At 35.5% G+C, this 18,829-nt stretch overlaps 1 protein-coding gene across 1 annotated transcript; it reads right to left on the bottom strand.

The window, feature by feature from the left end:
- Nucleotides 1-8,128: 8,128 nt before the first annotated feature.
- Nucleotides 8,129-16,299, bottom strand: LOC306844056 (SNW domain-containing protein 1-like). The gene is made up of 14 exons (XM_079375906.1): nucleotides 16,234-16,299; nucleotides 15,558-15,711; nucleotides 15,021-15,182; nucleotides 14,825-14,920; nucleotides 13,889-13,995; nucleotides 13,520-13,624; nucleotides 13,360-13,429; nucleotides 13,126-13,191; nucleotides 12,901-13,017; nucleotides 12,373-12,514; nucleotides 11,837-11,939; nucleotides 11,336-11,453; nucleotides 10,551-10,717; nucleotides 8,129-10,316 (listed from the first exon to the last, which is right to left on the bottom strand). Exons 1-14 carry the CDS (start codon nucleotides 16,245-16,247, stop codon nucleotides 10,124-10,126), a joined length of 1,614 nt encoding a protein of 537 aa, XP_079232032.1. The 5' UTR covers nucleotides 16,248-16,299; the 3' UTR covers nucleotides 8,129-10,123.
- Between the last annotated feature and the right edge of the window lie 2,530 nt (nucleotides 16,300-18,829).

Below are 18,829 nucleotides of genomic sequence, written 5' to 3'. Positions count from 1 at the left end.
AACTCTGACGGCTCATGATCTATTTTAATGTAAACATTGGTGAATGTTTTTTTTTTCCTTGACAGTGACTAAAATAAGTGCATGTGCTAAATACAAACATAAGAAAATAAGATTTTCAGAATTTCACGACAATTTCTTACAAATAAGGTACACAATTTGAAAGTTAAAAATGTCTAAAAAGGCTATTTTTCTGTTCCTTCATTGAAAGAAAGGTCTTAACATTGGGAAAATTATTCTCAGGAGGTAAAACTAAACATTGTATGTCCAAACACAATTTGGGACATGTCTGGTTAAAGTTCAAAACCTTGATTTGTGTGCATTCACTAATAAACCTTAATAAAAATCAAATTAAACCAATCACTCCTATTGGTTAACTTTAGGCTACAAAAGTAAAAACGTCAGAATACATAACTGCTCGTCGTAATAGGAGTGAATCCATTTATATTCACTTAATACGACCGGTTTTATTTTATGTGGAGTGGGTTGCCTCATATGGGGGCTGCCATGTTAAGATCACATGACCGGCTGAATATTACTGTTGGCTTGTTAAGACTGACCTAACACATCACTGTTTCTGGGTTCAAATGCTCTATTAGTTGCACAAGCAAATAACAATGTTAATATACACTCACGATTTGCTGTAATATGAAAATATAACCTCAATATTCAAACTGAAATCTCAGGTGGTCAGACAGTCATCTTTTAGAAATCATTGAAATACTGGTATCTGAGATGCTGTGAGCATGACTGTAGCGTACACTGTCATTTTTTTGAAAGCTTTGCTTAAATGTGTAATATGAGCAAACAGTGCTCATAAATGTCTGTTTGCAGATTGCAAATGTCTACAATGGTTTCTGCAAGGGAAACTATTTCATAATCCTGCATCCAGTATAAATCAAAGATGACTGCCATTAGCCAGCACAACATACATACTGTACATACTTACATACACTCCATGCTGTAATACTGTGTTTGGCTAGTTAGCACAGCCCTTTAGCCCCTACTGGTTAAGGCCAAAGCTATAACTACACCTCTGTGGATGATTTTCTCCAGTGCCATTTAAAATAATGGTGTATTTTGACAAAAGTGTTGATGGCATTACTCATGACAGTTGCAGTTAAAGGGCTTGGGACTATGTATTCTCATTGTGCCTTTAGCCAGTCAGAATCACTTTGACAGAATTTCCTGTTCATTGATTAGTCATACTCACCTTTATGCCTTAGGTGGCATGGCTCATAAACAAGTATGTCCAGAACTGAGGACAAGATCACATACGTTTGACATAACACGCATCTTACGCAGAGAAACTGCCACTGAGATGAATGGACCGACAGCTTTCTTAATGTATTATTAACCTCCTCGGTCTAGATTTGGCACCAAACGTTGGTTTGTAATTATTAACAAAATCGTATTTCTCAATAATTAAAGAAAAACGTTATGCTTTTATGGTTTATTCATTTAATGTTAGATAATAGCTTATCTAACACATCAGTTCTCACTTCAAAATCAATGGGATTTTGTTTTGTTTCAATGATTTAAAAATTAAATAATTTTTATCCAATCGACACCCTAAAAATACAGTATACTGTTTTATAGCAATCGAAAACAATAGTCTTTTTCTTCCAGTAAGTTCCAAGGTGTGGCTTCTGTGGCTACATCAGAAGGTAACGAACGGCTAGTGGGGTTTGTTTCCAGTTACATAAACACTCACATATTAACTGAGATAGCTTGTTAAGAGATTAGAGAGGTTATATTTTAAAAGCAATAGGCAATAAAGTGAAGGAAATGCTCTAAGCGACACATTCCAATTGCACAAAGTCAACTAGAGCATGCCATTATGTTAGTATGTACTAGACCCAAGGAAAAGGAAAAAAAATTACCTCTGTCATGTTTTCACTGTCACATATTCTCAGATTACATGATAATTTGGCATCATTGATGCAGCCTCGTGGCCTGTAGGTACAGTGTATTTTATAGCGTACAGCAGTGACCTGTAGAGTCACCCTTTATGTGCAACCTCATTATGTAACGTTTCTCAAACCTGAGGATTCTCATATTATATACAGTAGGCTATCTCTATCATCATAAACCTAAATTTTCCATTCTTGCATGCAACTTAAACATACTCTGTTCTTCTGAGTGGCTTCAGTGTTTCCAGTCTCCTATATTATGATTTTTTTTCTTTTTGGTCGAGGCATGGTTGTTAACACATTTAAAAGAAATCCACCTAAATGACTTATAATTGTCTCTGCAGATTAAAATTATTGTCCTGATGAGATTTTCACTTATGTAACTGAACTATTTCCAAATCTTTACACTTTTAAGACTACACTCTTTAAACTGATTTTTCAGGATCTAATTGTAGGCCAATTAGTATTCTTCCTATTTTGAGCAAATTTTACAATATTTTAGAATTCATGGATTACTTACTAATACACAACATGCATACAGACCAGGACACTCCACAAGTACTGCTCTTATACACATGACAGACAAATGGTTAGCATGTCTAGATGATAAGAAATTGGTCGGTGCCGTCTTAATAGACTATACAGCAGTTTTTGATGTTATTGACCATGCTATTCCTATTGCTAAACTAAAATGTTATAGTTTTTCACTTACAGCTCTTGATTGGATTGGAAGTTGTGTTTCTAATAGAAAACAGAGAGTGTTGTATAATGGATATTTCTCAGATTTTTTGTTTAATATTGTGAAAATTATTCATTAAAAAATGCTTTTTTTACTAAAAAATTAGGTGCCTACTTTCAGATGAATGAGGCCTACGATTAATCAGATGCAAATAGAAACACAAAACCAGTCCTAAATGAAAGAATGAATCCAATAATTAGTGATAATATAGCATAATGACAGATTTATAAGTAGTTGTTAATGTTAAGTTGCTGGGTGTTATGCTTGACAATACGTTGTCCTGGTCCAAACATATAGATTATATAGTAAATACTATGGGAAAAGGTACGGTGGACAGGAAATGTTCTGCATTTATCTCATCTTTACTTTTACTTTCACTGTAAAAAAAAAAATTACCGTGATTTTAACGATAAAAAACAGTGAAAATGCTACAGTAAAAACCTGTTAAATGGTTAACGGTAATTTCCTGTAAATTTTACAGGAAAAAACATAAACTGACATTCCCAGAATTCCCTGCGATGCATTTCAAATTTTGTTTGAATTTGATGTTTTTTTCTTTGAAATAATTATGTTTCTTCTTAGTTTTTTCTTATCAGTTAAGTTTATTAGGGTTGTATGTTACATCTAATGTTGTTAAATGTTTATTGCATATTTCAGTTTAATGAGTCTCACCATCATGGTGTTTAGTGCTTGTGTGAATGACACTGTGCACCTTCTATATGTTATTATTTAAAAGCTGCTTCTGATGGGCTTTGTTTCATCATGTGACTTTCTCATCACCACCTGTATTTGGTGGTTATCAGTGCATTTCAAAGGTGCAAAACAGATTTCTGTACTTAAATAGGTTGGTATATTAACATTATATCAGTTAATGAAATTATGGTATTTAACTGTAAATTTAAGTTAAAATGGTAAAACCTAAAATGCTGTTACTGTATTTTTTACGGTAGAATTCTGGCAACCACAGCTGCTTTTTTTTACCGTAAATATTATGGGTTTTCTTTTTACAGTGTACAGTCATTAGTTTTATCGCATCTTGAGCACTTCCCTATGGTATGGTCAAGTGCATCGGAGAAACACCTACAAAAACTTCAGATGGTTTAGAACAGAGCACCCAGGCTAGTGTTTCATTATCCATTTCGGGCCAATGTTAGTGACATACATAGAAAGTAATCATGGATGCCGGTGAAAGTTAAATTACACTAACGATTGTTGGTAAATCTTCATAAGGTATTTAAGTATCATACTCCTATCATTTTTTTTCTTTGAGAAGCTTGTTTATGTGGGACTTAGACATGATTATAAAACACGTCAAGTGAGAAAGGTTCAACTTTTTTTACCGTGCACAAACAAATTTGATGTAAAAGACTGTACTTTATTGAGGTTCTGTTGGAATATGGTTCCCATAAATATATGAAAGAGTACATATGTATTTAGAAGAAAATGTGAAAATATGCTTATAAATATGTAGATGTATATTTTAAGTGCTGCTACTGCTGAGATGTATTGTGTTGTGATGTGATAAGTGTTTTTTTTTTTTCATCTATTCGTACGACTGTTTGTTTTGGATCGAGTTGTGGAAATAAAGAATAAACAATAAAGTCTTAATACACTCTAATTTCTTTCTTTGTAACCCTGCAGAGTTCCAGGCTATAAACACGACGAGCAGTTTTACAAGAAGTATTGTGTCCTTCAGGGTTGTGTGCCATTCAGGAATAAATGAATGTTGGAATTTGAAGCAGAATTAAAATGGAATAAAAATGTAAAAAACTGAAAAGAGTAGTTTTTAATTTGTTCACCTACACTACAGTTTATATATATGCTTGTATGTATATACTGTATACTATTTACTGTATGCACATTTATGCATTTGAAAATTCATTGCAGAAGAACACTTCCCAGAATGCCATTTTAATTCTGAAGAAAAATGTGTTGTATTGTAAAATCTGTTTTGATGTTTGTGTTAATTGCTTTGATGGTATTGAATTTAAATAACTTGAATGTCTAATGGAAAAAAAAAAAAAGTGTTGTTAGTTTACATACATCAAACATCTACACAGGCATAATTACCCTAAATTATTTGATGTAATTATATATGTTTAGTTTAAAACCTTTGTGTGATGGTGTTCAATTTCTTTATTTCACATCCCAAATCAAAAAGAGAAAGAGACAATTCTTAAATGTTGAATTTTGCCCTTCCCTGCTTTCTGACTAACATAGCCCCATAGCTAACTTATTTTAACTGTGATAGGCTATAATTTCTTCAGTTCACTATTACTTTTTAATTTAATATTGAATTTGTTTCATTGGATCTCCCTTAATTTTTTGTGTTCACTCCTACCTGCCCATCCTCACAGGTGAAAAAAAGTACACTTCCATAATGTACTTAAAATTCTCTATTTTCGCACATTAATTTTGTACTTTATATACTAAACATTATTCTTTAGTACTTCTTAAGATAAACTTAAGTATCATCAACTACTATTTGGGACACCATGAATATGAACTAAAATGCACTTTTAACATACTCTGTATTTAAAAAAAATGTAATTACCAACTTGTAGTACTCTTGAGTGTAGGAAACATGGTTCAAGTATACTACAAGTGGTGACTAAAAATAAATTTTGTAAAGACAGTATGTTAAAAGTGCATTTTAGATCATATTCATGGTGTCCCAAAATAGCACAGTTGAGTACACTTAAATGATCTTAAGTTTATCTTAAGAAGTACTAAAGAATCATTTTTAGTATATTAAGTACAAAATTAGTGTGTGAAAATAGAGCACTAAGTACATTATGGAAGTGTGCTTGTTTTTCACCTGGGCTGGTTAATAAAAGATGATATTAAATCATCTTAGTCATAGACTACACATCCAACCATTTTTGAAAACTGTCTGTCTGTGTAGTATACTAATATCCCTTGTGATTAACCAATATCTTTGCCTCCAGCACAGCTCTGACAGAACTACTACTTCACCCCAATCCTCAAGAAACTCGTCTAAATCCTAATAAATAAATACAGACATTGCCCCTTAGCCATAGTAGTACTTTCAAGTAGCTATATGAGCCGGCTTTTTGTCCTTTGAATAGTTCTGATAGTACTAGTATAGCTTTTCCTTGGGCCTGTAACAACCAATGAGACACAATAGGGCCTGTAGTGTCTTCTCCTCTGCTCTTAGACATTCATGTTCATTTGATCTGAATGACAGAAAGAATTTTACTTATTTTCATGTAAACAAATCCTCAAATCAATATGGGGGGTTCCCCAGGGATCAATTCTTAGCCCGCTACTGTTTTAATCTACATGATTCTCCTTGAGAATGAAATTATGCACCAGTGCTGCAGTGATGATTTATTTTTGTAGGCCAGCTCAGAAGTTAGCATCACCCTGGTTCCCTCGGCAATAAAACAGATAGGATTTTTCCACTGGCTTTTGGATTATTGCATAAAATAAACAATTTGATTAACAACAGTTTATGATTCTCAGAGGTTTTGTTCATTATGAAAATCTTCAGAAGTAACACAACCTTTATGAATTTTGAGGTCTAAATTCAATTACCAAAAATAAAATGCAGACGTAGCCTATAACCAACTAAACCATGGTCGCATGAGTGCAACATCACCACCATTTAGCTTCTGGAAAATATTTATCTTTTATTAAAAAAACAAAAGAAAAATTCCCCTGAAATTTTAAGTTAGAATAGTCTACAAGTGCGTCACAATAAGGCTGTAAAACTGGACTAGTGAGTAGATGAGTTTACCTGCACGGCGCAGTGACGTTTAATGTCCTGACAACCTCTGTAGTCCAGTTTAGCCATTTGTTAGCATCCACGTTTTTCCAGACAAGTAGAAGCTTTTTTTTGTAAAAATGTATTTTACAGTCAGGTCCATAAATATTGGGACATCGACACAATTCTAACATTTGTGGCTCTATACACCACCACAATGGATTTCAAATGAAACGAACAAGATGTGCTTTAACTGCAGACTGTCAGCTTTAATTTGAGGGTATTTACATCCAAATCAGGTGAACGGTGTAGGAATTACAACAGTTTGCATATGTGCCTCCCACTTGTTAAGGGACCAAAAGTAATGACCGAAGATGGATGACTGAAGAATTCTGTCCCTGGTGAAGAAAACACCCTTCACAACAGTTGGCCAGATCAAGAACACTCTCCAGGAGGTAGGTGTATGTGTGTCAAAGTCAACAATCAAGAGAAGACTTCACCAGAGTGAATACAGAGGGGGGATTTATGCTGACATTTGTATTGGATCTCACAAATAATATTTATAGGTGTATATTTAAGGGTGTTTTGTGCCCTATTGTGTCTCATGGGTTGTTAAAAACAGACTTTCTTCCTTTATAAAAAGGTCATGTATTTTATTTTATAGGTATATACAAATTTGTTTTACCCTTCTTCTCTAGACCAAGACATTTAATCTTAAATTATGAAAACCGTAACAAATAGTATTTTCTAAATGGTTAACATTTGAAATGTTACATTATAATAATCCAAAGAGTGAAAAAAAATATTTCAACATTTAAATGAAAATTATTTATATCAATCTTTATATCAAAGTCCCTCTGTTGTGGCGTAATTTCCACCAAAACCATTTTAGTCTATGTATTTTTAAGATTTACTAAAAACGTCTCAAAAATCATTTCCAGTGCATTGTATATTTCATAAAATGAGTGAGGATTTGTGAATTGAAGTTAATTATATTTATATAGCACTTTTTACAAAAGACATTGTTTCAAAGCATCTTTACAGAAAAAAAAGTGTTGTCTCAAGGGTCCTCATATCAGAAATTATGCCTAAATATATGTAGTGGAAATTACATTTGTTCAGAACAGTTAAAGGAAAGAAAAACAAGTATTCTGTGACGTCTTAACCATCGGACAAGTGTGTTTTAAAGGAATTTAATTTTTAAGTGCACAGGGCCAAAAGAGGCCATAGAATCACCAATAAACTGTAAGTAAAGTTTTCTTAGTAAATATATAATTGGTTATTTACTGATTAATTTGAAAGAGGGCTCTGTTTGATTGACACAACCATTACTTTCTGCTCTGGAGCTCCAGGCGTGCAGCTGAATGCTATTTGAATGCTGTTTTGGTCTCTGCTCTAAAAGAACAAAAAGCTTTTTGCTTTTTTTGACTGAAACAACCAGCCTGGAATATTGCTGGTTGTTCCTCCATGGACAGCAGATAAGAACCTATCAATCTTAGCTTTTGTCTGCTTGCCAAATTTTCCATTATGACACAAAACAATGTGCTGGTTGTTTGGTCTTCAAACCATACAAAAGCTTGCAAAAGAACCAATTTCCTTTGGCTGTCATCAATGAGGAACTCATTTTTCTTGCTCTATGCATTTGGAAATGCAAACAACAGAAGAGTGAGGACTCATTATCTGCCTGTCCTGAAGAATTAAATACACCTGAAAACCTGGACAATGCTGAAATGAAACGAGAAACAAAATGAGAAAGGATGTAACAAGACATATAGATTCTGCCTTGATGTATTAAGCATGACTGGATTCTAAAGAGCTTCATAAAAGAGACAGTTACAGTATATAATAACACTTCCTCCATATTTCCTCCACAACATTACTATATTTCCAGAATCTGCACACAAGGAAAATCTTTGTAAAAAGAGTTAAACTAAACTCTTATTGGTAGTAAAATAATAAAACAATTTCATATTGACAATGTTTTAAACATAGCAGAGTTTAAGTGATATTACTTTTAAGATATGACAAATTTCAGGCCTGATCACTGCGCCCTCCCCAAGTGCTATATACTTTTAAAATTAGCCAATGAAATGGGTGCAATAAAACTGCTAATTATTTTAACAGTGGACATTGTGGTTGCCGGATTTCCAGTGATATATTAATAGTAACCAAAGGTAATAAATGGGACTGACATTACTTAAAGCAACACATAAATTTCAATACAGTTTTTGGAGCAGAGAAGTTGCTGTTATTTATTGGCCCTTTAAATTCTTTGGAGACATTTAATCATTATGTAAATTAGGCTCATTTTTCAAGAAATAATTCAAACGTAGAAAAAAAAAACTCTAGGCATTTAAAACGTCTTGAAATTCAATGTTTCAGCATACAATGAAACCTAAATCATATTAGCAACTTCTATATTGGACATTTCCAATGTGTAATCCACAGCTAAATCAAAGATCTTTTCAAGTTAGATTGGCCCTTATGACTCTTAGCGAGTTTCTTGCATCCTGGCATACAAATATAGCACTACATAATGGCAGATGACATTTTTACTGCATGAAATCATTCAGTATTATGAAGAGAAATTCTGCAGTTTCAGATATATTAGGGGCAATTTTACTACTTGAAAGTTTAAAGGAAACTTCTTTCAACTATGCAATTATGGTCTTAACCAACCTTTAAGTAAAATGTTATATAAACTGCAAGGAGATTTTTAACGTTTCAAAGAAAAGTATAGCAGTCAACTTAACCTCATGAAAAAAGACTGATAATGACTCCTAATTATTACACCATTACATTTCTTCATCACTGTCACTATTCAGCCATCTGCTCTTTTGTTTTCCTTAAATGCTTGTATGATGGTAAGCAGCAGTATTGTACATTGATTACTTGCTGTAAAAATGCTAATGATATTGTCACCATTTATAAATATCAAAGATGGTTCTGGCACGTTCACTGTATACATGTTTAGTCTTTCTACTTCAAAATGTCATGTATTCAATGCATTACTGGCTAATTCTTTGTAATTATGTATTAAATTCACTGAAGGACAACAAATCTATTTTCAATGATTAACCCTTCCTTAAAATAATAATAAAAAATAAATTCCTTATAAAATTGATAATAGCCCCCCCCCCCCATTTAAAACATCCCAGGGGACAGAAAATTACTTAAAGAATTATTCAACCTATTTGTTAAGACCAAATAACAGATTAATTTTTGCATTCTCTATATGGCTCTAAATCTAACTCAACAATACTAATCTTTGCTCCCTTGAACAAACTCAAGGAATGCACACGTTTGTTGAGAGGCTTAATTTGCTCTTGGATGTAAACAGCAGCTGAAACCACTGTGGACTGGATTTATAAGACTAATGAAGAGAGTCATTAAAAAATAAATTCACCTTGCACCAAAGTAGTTGGAGCACTGTTAAGAGATTACTATAGACAAATCTAAAAAAAAAAAACCTATAGACAAATCTCACACCCACCATAAACAGTCTTTCATTTCAATGTAATCCTCTACAATAAATTTATTAGGGTGGCTTTGCAGAACAACAGGTTTAAGTTCACACTTTTGAGTTAAAGACAACATGACTGGAAAAAAAACATTTATATTTAAGAGGATGATAAAAAAAAAAAAAAGATATACCATATTACTAATGTTTCATAATTCAATTCACAGCTACAAAAAAGTAGGGGGAGGGGAGAATTTGACACTGCAGCTGTGGACAGAGGAAGTCTCTCACTCTTTCCTGCGCTTCTTCTCATGGTCGTAGTCCTTGGAGCGCCCACTAGTGGACGCCCTTTTGGAGCCTCCGTGCTGTTTGGCTTCTTCCAAGAACTTGTCCAGACCGAAAGGATCCTCCTCAAACTGTACAGGCCCGTCCCGGCGGGGGCCGTGGTCAGCACCTGAGAACTCCCGATCAGGAACAAACCTAGAGAAGGATAGGACATGGTTAAATGGTGTGCACCAGAAGTAACAGTAATACAATAAACAAACATGACAAATAGGGCCTTTCTAAGGAAATGTAGAAGTTTTAGTAACGATCACCTTTGCATCTTACCTAGAACATTACTCAAATCTTCATGAATTTCTTTAAAAAAGTTTTTGATCTGATTGTTTTTTTTTTTTTAATGCATGCAAATATTCAGTCCGGGTGTCTACATACCTGTTGCTGCTCTGCATGAGTGTGTCCAGGTCGTCTCCATACATGTCCTTATCTGCATTCTTACTAGGCCTGTAAATATTCTGTGCCATGTCTCTGCCACCTCTGAAGGGCTGATCATACACATTATACACTTCATCCTCTCCACCAGCAAAACCACTGTCCATCCCCTGAAAAACAAAAGAATACGTTTCATAGAAAACAAGGCAAACTTATAGCTATAAAATATGCATCTAACAGACATTTCTGATTACTGGACTTGGATTTTTAACATCGTATAGTCAAAATGTTTTGAACAACTAGAACAATGTATATGCACTGACTTAATTTCCCAGTCTCAAAATCATGTTTTGATTGTCATTTGACCACAATTTGATTTTTATCCCCATTTTAGACCATTAATTGGCATAAGACTTGGATTGGCAAGTGCTTCAAATTGAATGATGTAGAGCAGGACTTCTCAAGGAATTCAATAATTGATTAGACGATACAAAAGGACTTAGATATTAACACACTTTCTGCTCATAAGGCCTTAGATTCTTCAAAAGAAAAGTTAGAGGCTCTTAAACTTTTAATAAAGCTCTTAAACTTTGCCGAAAGGTTATAGATTCTTTGTCTTAAATCATTCCCAGTAAGATCAACATTACCATTAAAAGATTAGTTTTATGTGTTTAATTGCACACCTAAATAATCTAAACAAAAAGGCAAAAGCACCTTCCCATCTTAATGATCTCCTTACTGACCTAAAATCAATAATCTGAGATCAGCAAAGCCCAAGGGTTGATTACCTTGCTTTGATTGAAGAGTCTCTGGTCATACTGAGCCTCACTGGAGGAACGGGGGTTTGGCTGGCCCAGGGCAATGAGCTCACTGATGTCCCTGTCCTGATCTCTTTGTAATTTCGACCTGAACAGACCAAAATCACACTTACATCAGTTAAACTCGCATTAGCACCTCAGACATACAGCCACACTCATCACACAAGTCTCAAACTGGGAGTTTGGGGAATTGCCGCATGAACATCTTTTAAGGAAAAAGCATGAATAATTAAAGCGATTAAAACTACAGATTAAATGCATTTTAAGTAGTATGACAAGCTTGGTCTGAATAGAGGATGCGTCAGTTTGTTTCACTAAAAGGAGCCTGATGTAAAATTGAACACCTGCGGGACTCATGTGAGATCAGAGGACAGAAAATAACGCTAAATCATGTAGGTTAAAGTGGAATGTGTGCACCAGTTCTACCGGAATATGAATGATTCAGGGCAAATGCGTAAAAAATGCATGCACCTCTTATCAGGGGCAGCTCTGGAGATGTTCCTGTCGTGCTGCCTATCTTTCCTCCTGTCGTGACGGATCTCGTCACGCTCCCTGACTTCTGTGTCCTCACCACCTGAGAGAAAATCAAAGACACAGATGGTGATCTCGCCAACAGATCTGACAGCACACTTATGACCTGACACGAGGGTCAGTCAAAACCAAATTCTTCTACTTTGTACTTTTTCATTAGAAAATAATTTAATAAAATATTCAATATGAATTTTAAATGATAAAATGCAGGCAGCAAGAACCATTTCATTGATTGTTATACGTAAATATCTAATTTTTCAGAAAATATACCACACAGTGTTAGATAACATGTAAAAGGATGATTCAAACTGAATCATTCATTTTAAATGCATTTCATTTTATGCTACTTAAACTTTAAAATTAAAGTTAAATAACCCTGAATCCAGTTTGATACCAAGTTTCCTAAGGATTCAATACAAATTAAAAAAGCATTCCTAATTTTCATTGTAGACATTCAGTGATGTATGTTTTTCTACCTTTGTCTCCGTGGGCTTTGATACCAGCTCTCCTGTCCCTGGCCATTTTAGCCAACTCTCTCAGCTTCTCCTCTTTCTTTTCTTTCTCCTTCTGGGCCATTTTCTTTTCTACTTGAGCTCTCATCTCCACAGCCTCTCTGGCCTGTACACATCACACAACCAAAAACATCAGTATCAGACATGCACACACCTCAAGTTAAACAAATATTGACCAGTCCAAGAACTTTTTAATTTATTTTCTTATTCATTGGGAATTGTTTACATTGTAAAAAAAGTGAGCATTTCCAACAGGAAGAAGCTAAAAGAAGCAAGTAATGAATTAGTCTCCAAAATTGTCACAGAGAAGCCATATGACTATTCTTTACAGATGTCACGCTGAGATAGTTTCCACCATATAGTACTGCAGACATAATTTTGGTCTGAAGAACTGTTCTGTAATGTTGACAGAGTCCTGAAGATTTCTTAACTTTCTAAAAGTCAGCAAACTTAGCAATGTGGGATTCAGAGTGTTAAGGGAAGTTGCTATACCTTTCTGTCTGCAATGTACAAAGCCTCAGCCAGCTTGGCAAAGTTCTCATTGATGTGGACGGTTTGAAGTCCTCGTCCGTCAGCAGCCAAACGCTTGTCCAGCGGAATGGTATAACCCTGAGAAGCAACAATGAGAGATGTGAGAAAGCAACACGGTTGTATTCATTGTCAATATTTTTTAACCAACAATAAAAAGATTAATAATTGATGGAGGCTCAGTGATACCTTTGCGTTCTTCCAGTTGGATATACAAGGTGGAATCTTCCACTCCTGCTGTTCTTTCACAGTCATCTATAAGAAAAATTAATAAATAAAAAGAGGAAAAAACAGACACTTTGAGGTTAGTTAAGATGTTCTCAGAAACATTTCCTCCAGACAGGTTTCTGTGGACTCTGAGTGTAAACAAAGCTGATGACTATCGATGCTGGGATCAATAGTTGGCGGAAGCCAAACTCCTACCTTTCTGCTTGGGGAGTGCATGACTGGAGCAGGAGGGGATGGAGGTCCACGAGGAATTTTCTTATTGATTCTGGTAGAAAACACAAACATTGAGTTTCTTGTGAGTTTCCCACACAGATCACACTCACTCTCTCAAAACTTTAAGATTAAGGCGACATACTTGAACCGCGGGGGTTCCATTGGATCCTTCTGCATTTCCACCATACGGATGACTCTCTGTTTTGCTCCGGAGTTAAATGCGAGTCCTTGCTGTGAAGGTGTGTACCTTTAAAAAATAAATGAAAACTTAAACTTGTCAACAACATCTTGCAATGCAAAGCAACTGCACGCATTTCTACCTTATAATGATTTAGACACCTTTGTACTGAATAATGCATGCACAATCTCCACTTTTTTTCTTTCTTAAATTAAGGGACCAGTTTAAATCATTTGTGTCATATTGTTAATATACAGTAGTTTAACTTTACAGATCTCAGCACATTTATTTATACACCAAATTTGAGTGCATTTGCAATGGAACTGCTCTTACCTGATATATTGCGCTGGGGCCTGTTTGTCTGCAGCACGTACCGGCATGGCGGCTGCAATTTTCTGCGAGACCTGTTTCTCCAGAGCTGCTCTGGTCTTTTCTGTAAGCTACAGCAAGAGGAAAAAAGGACAGATGTATCATGCTGGCTTGACTTCATAAGTATTGCTTGATTAAAACCGATTTAAAGCAACATCAAAAGCACCAATAATGTTTATGCTAGCCCATGTTACACCTCTCTTCATCTCCTTGCACTGGCTACCAGTTGCAGCTCGCATCAAGTTCAAGACACTGATGCTTGCATATACAACAACCACAGGCTCAGCACCCTCCTACTTCCACTCACTATTACGAATCTACATCCCCTCCAGAAGTCTGAGATCTGCTAGTGAGCGATGCCTCATGGTACCATCACAGAGAGGCTCAAAATCACTCTCCAGAACATTCTCGTTCACCATTCCAGGCTGGTGGAATGATCTTCCCACCCCTATCCGGAATGCTGGATCCCTGTCAATCTTCAAGCAACAACTGAAAATTCATCTCTTTCGACACTACTTGACTTCATCCTAAATGTTCTGTTTATCTTTCTCGCCTTCCCTTGTTAGCTTATACTTATTTGAACAATGCCTGAGACTTGGTGATACGAGCACCTCCGCTGTCTAATTGCCTCTTCAAGATGAATCGCTTTTTGTATTCCCCAATTGTAAGTCGCTTTGGATAAAAGCGTCTGCCAAATGACTAAATGTAAATGTAATGCTGTTTAACACCAGTCAAGAAAATCGCACTGTATTAAATTGAGTGATTTCAGACAAGGATCTGTCAGACACTGCTGTGTAAATGAAGCCTAACAGATCTGCTTCTGTTAACTATGTCATTAATCAAACAACAATATTGAGAGAAAACTATTTTAATTTGCTTTTTGTTCTTTGGTGACCTCACCTCTTGTACTGCCTCTTCATCAGGTTTCTGCAGCTCAGGATCACCTTCGTTTAGCACTTCCTTAGGAAGCATGTCTGTGTATTTACTGAATATGACCTGTTCAAAAAAAAAGAAGAAGAAAAAAAAAGACCACATCCTGTTCAGCTTTGAACCACTGAAAATATGAACAATTCAACAACACAAGAAGATGCAGCACCTTGTCTTTGCCTTGACCTTGCCTAGCAATGGCGTCATATTTGATCTTGCCCTCTGCATCCACTTGCACTGCCAGAGCGTTGGAGGTCCTTTTCTTTCTACCCATTTCTAGAGGAAACTGGGCCACATGGATCTCTGGAAAAGCTCCTCCATCTCCAAAGTCCTTTAAAACAATATCAAACATAATATTAGCAGATTTACAGTAAGATTTCAGAAGAATAGGAAATGTAACACCCGTCACCAGCCAAATCCAGGTGCTTTTTCACAGCAGCAGATCATTTTGCCTCATCTACCAACTACTATGGTGGGTGACCTGCTCCGGATTGGCCTTTGACATTAAATGCTGATGTTGCTATTAGTTTCTAATATTTAAAAATGAGCAGAACAGGAAATTTCACACAACAACTAAAAGCCACGGACATGGCTTTGTGAATGCAAAAAGAACACTCTTTTTCACTCGGTTTTGTCCAAGTTTAGTTTTCTAGCACATAGCATTCATGTCTAACATATATTTATATACATATCTCCTGTGCAATACCTCTAGTGACCGGGGCACCCATGATTTTCTGAAGCCGTAAGGAGGAGGATCTCTGCGGGTGGAGACCAAAGCAGTGGACTGGGACCTCTGAAGACGAGACCTCTCCTCTGCCTCCAGCTGGTCCTGGGACAGTTGGGTGGGTGCAGGGAGAAAACTACAAGAAAAAGCAAGTGAGGAAAACATAAAATATTAAATTATTGGGTAAGCACTATATTGGATGTAAACTTACATCCACACACATTAGTATATGGGCTTATGATGTAGAAACTGTGAACACCGCGTATTTCAAAGGCTAACGTTAAGTTAACAAACGTCTCCTTTACCTAACGTTACTGCCTCTAAGAATGGAGACGTAATAAATATTTAAAACCTTTTATAAAGAATTTTATGAACATGGATATGGATGAAACAGATATTTTTCACGTATTTGATATTTATCTATGTATCAAAAATGTAATTTTCTTGCTTTGCTGTTGACTAGCATTAGCTTCTTAGCATCACTGCGATACAAAGAGCACAACACCGCAGGCCTCAGCGCGTCAAATAACACAACTCAGCGAATGAAGAACGCAAATTAGCGACAAAAATCATATGGACAAATAAAAACACGTAAACCTCTTAATGTTTACCTTTAATGCAAAAGTAGAAACATAAAAAGAGATTCAGTGCGACTTACCTCGCTAGCGACATGTTGACTGTTTCTGTGTTCTGAAGTCACGTCACTCAAATCCCGTCTCGCGATGTTTGGGGAACAAGGATACATTACAAGAGTACAGTAGGCCTATCTCTATTGTACGGACATTATAAGGGGCGTATTATATACCACATTTATTTGGTATAACATAAAAAATCTATAGTGATATTATAGGGTAAGATGTCCCACAATGTGCATCTACAGGCTAAATTGAAACATGAAAATGATACGGCAATCAATGTGTTATTAAGGGAAGCGGATTATAATAAGAAGACCTCAGACATTTCCATAATGTATAAATGAGTGTTGACACATTCTTATTAAAATGTATATATATACTTTAAAGTGTCGCTTAAATATAAAATACTAAATCAACTATTAAATTGTATTTTGGCAATTTAGTTAACTGAATTAATACAGACAAGGCAGAACCCATGTAAAAGAGATTAAAATAAAGGTATATGAATATAGGCCTATAATATTTAATTGTAAATATTTTACTTCAAGATATGTCATGATAGCAATATTCTGAAATTATTTCATGACTATTTTCCACAGACACAAAATTAGATAAAAAAATCTAAATCTCACAAATGTTGATGTTTAAATGAAACAACAAAATTAAGAAAAAAACATAATACTATTCATGATACTATTAAACTATATTCAGCACAGCCATTTAAATACTAAGTCACACCACCACAACTTTTCTCCTTAAAAAATAGCATGTTATCTTTTAACAAAGACTATGTGACATAAGATACAACTGAGAGAACAGACATTGTCATCAGTACACACCATCAACTTCAACAATCACATCTGTCACATCTTGTTCTTCCTCCTGTCAGTCATCCATTTCTACCTGTGAAATTAATCATTGGTGTGATATCTTATTGTGGGGACACCGCCATTGAGAATTCATGACAAAGAGTCTAATGCAGACCAGGGTCATTCAATTACTCAGGTAAACAATTTAAAGACTATTGATTAATCCAGTCTAAACAACTTGCTTAATTTCTGGCCAGTGATTACTTTCCATTTAAAACAGCATCTGCTTGCATTTCACATTTGTATTTAATTTAGACAATGTAAATATGAAATGTGAAAAAAATGCAACAAACTATATCATTATGCATATTTAGAATGGCCAAAACTAACTGAGAACTGGAGAGTTTATGGAACCTAGGGTGAAAAGCTAAAAAAAGTGTCTTGCTAAAAGTGATGTTCTCACCGTGTCTCTTTAACTAACCGGTCATCCATGTCTGCCCTGTAAACTTGCTTTACTAGCCGAGAGTTTTGAACTATGCTGCCTGCGGCACCCATTATACTTAAATCTGGGTTTGGCGACAGGATGGCAGCATGTTATTGCTAAATGCATTTATGTTTCATGAAAAGCGGTATTTTGTTTCACCTAAAGAACATTGCTATGGCTATAAAGCAGTTTAGAGACATAAGCAGTGTTGTGTTAATACATCACTTCCTCAGCTAATGTCTCTTTCCCATCCGTCTGCATTAGCCTTCCAGGATATTTCACTGGTTGCAGATGACAGATTGAGTGTTAATTCACAGGGCTGCCGAGCTGTGTGTAGGCCCAGAATACTGATGTGTTGGACTCCTACACCCTGTGTTAGCACTGAGCAATGTGGCACTTTAACTAAAGAAGACAGTTACCATTATCTCAGCAAAATGGCCACAAGGGACTCCTCCAGCCATGCCAAATGTCAGTTTCCATTTAAAATACCCACGTATTCTGCCCTCAGTACGACGCCCTGTTCTTCAGTTAGACAGATAGCTTCCTTCTTCCAACACTTTGGATCATTTGTAAATGTTGCCTTTATTGCACACCAGTGTATTGAAACAGACAGCAACTGTATCTAATAGAATATAGTAATTGTGAATTCAATCCCTCCGCTCTTCAGTCAGCATTGCCCCAGTAGCATGAAAATAGATCCAACAGTAAAGCCTGAGGTGAGCAAACACAATTAAACTAGCCCAAACCTGATAACCAAATTACTTTTTGGAATTTTCCGATTGCTAATGCTACTTATCCTGTCCTTTCTTTCAGAGCTCACTAATCTGATGCTCCATTCCCCTTCTACATTGGTGGAAATACATTTTGTGTCAGATCCCACCAAAATAGAAAAAATACAGCAGCCTGGCCAAGAAACCTAAAAAGATCTTGCAAAAAAAAAAAAAAATAGTTGATAGACTGTGAGTTAGTTGGGCTCAGTCAGAATACTCCGAGCATTTCTCTGCCTGATCAACAGGTAGCCTATTAAGTTCTGATCATGCTGATTTAATAGAATAATAGAGGTGTAAAGCCACACCTTTGAGGAGGTCACAGCTGAGCAAGAGTGTAAGGATACAATAAAGTGGACCTGCATCCTGGCTTTGATCCTAAAGCTGTTAGGAGTTATCGTGCATGTCCATATGCACTGGTTTTTGAATATTGGCACAGCGTCTAACACAGTTTGCAGTTTATTCTTGCCAAGAACTAGCCACTGAGACAGAAAAAGTTCTGACTGAATAAAATTGGATTGTTATATATAAGTATCTGAAATATTAAATACCACAATAT

Source organism: Barbus barbus, assembly GCF_936440315.1.
Source record: "Barbus barbus genome assembly, chromosome: 24".
NCBI lineage: Eukaryota > Metazoa > Chordata > Actinopteri > Cypriniformes > Cyprinidae > Barbus > Barbus barbus.
Note: the sequence above shows the minus strand (reverse complement) of the source record. Positions and strands in the feature narration are given on the sequence as shown.

Coding starts and splice junctions, on each gene's coding strand:
- LOC306844056 (XM_079375906.1), bottom strand. Junction 11,940..12,372: donor CAAAGCCCACGGAGACAAAG/GTAGAAAAACAT, acceptor ATTTTCTCTCAG/GTGGTGAGGACACAGAAGTC. Junction 10,317..10,550: donor CTCATGCAGAGCAGCAACAG/GTATGTAGACAC, acceptor ATCCTTCTCTAG/GTTTGTTCCTGATCGGGAGT.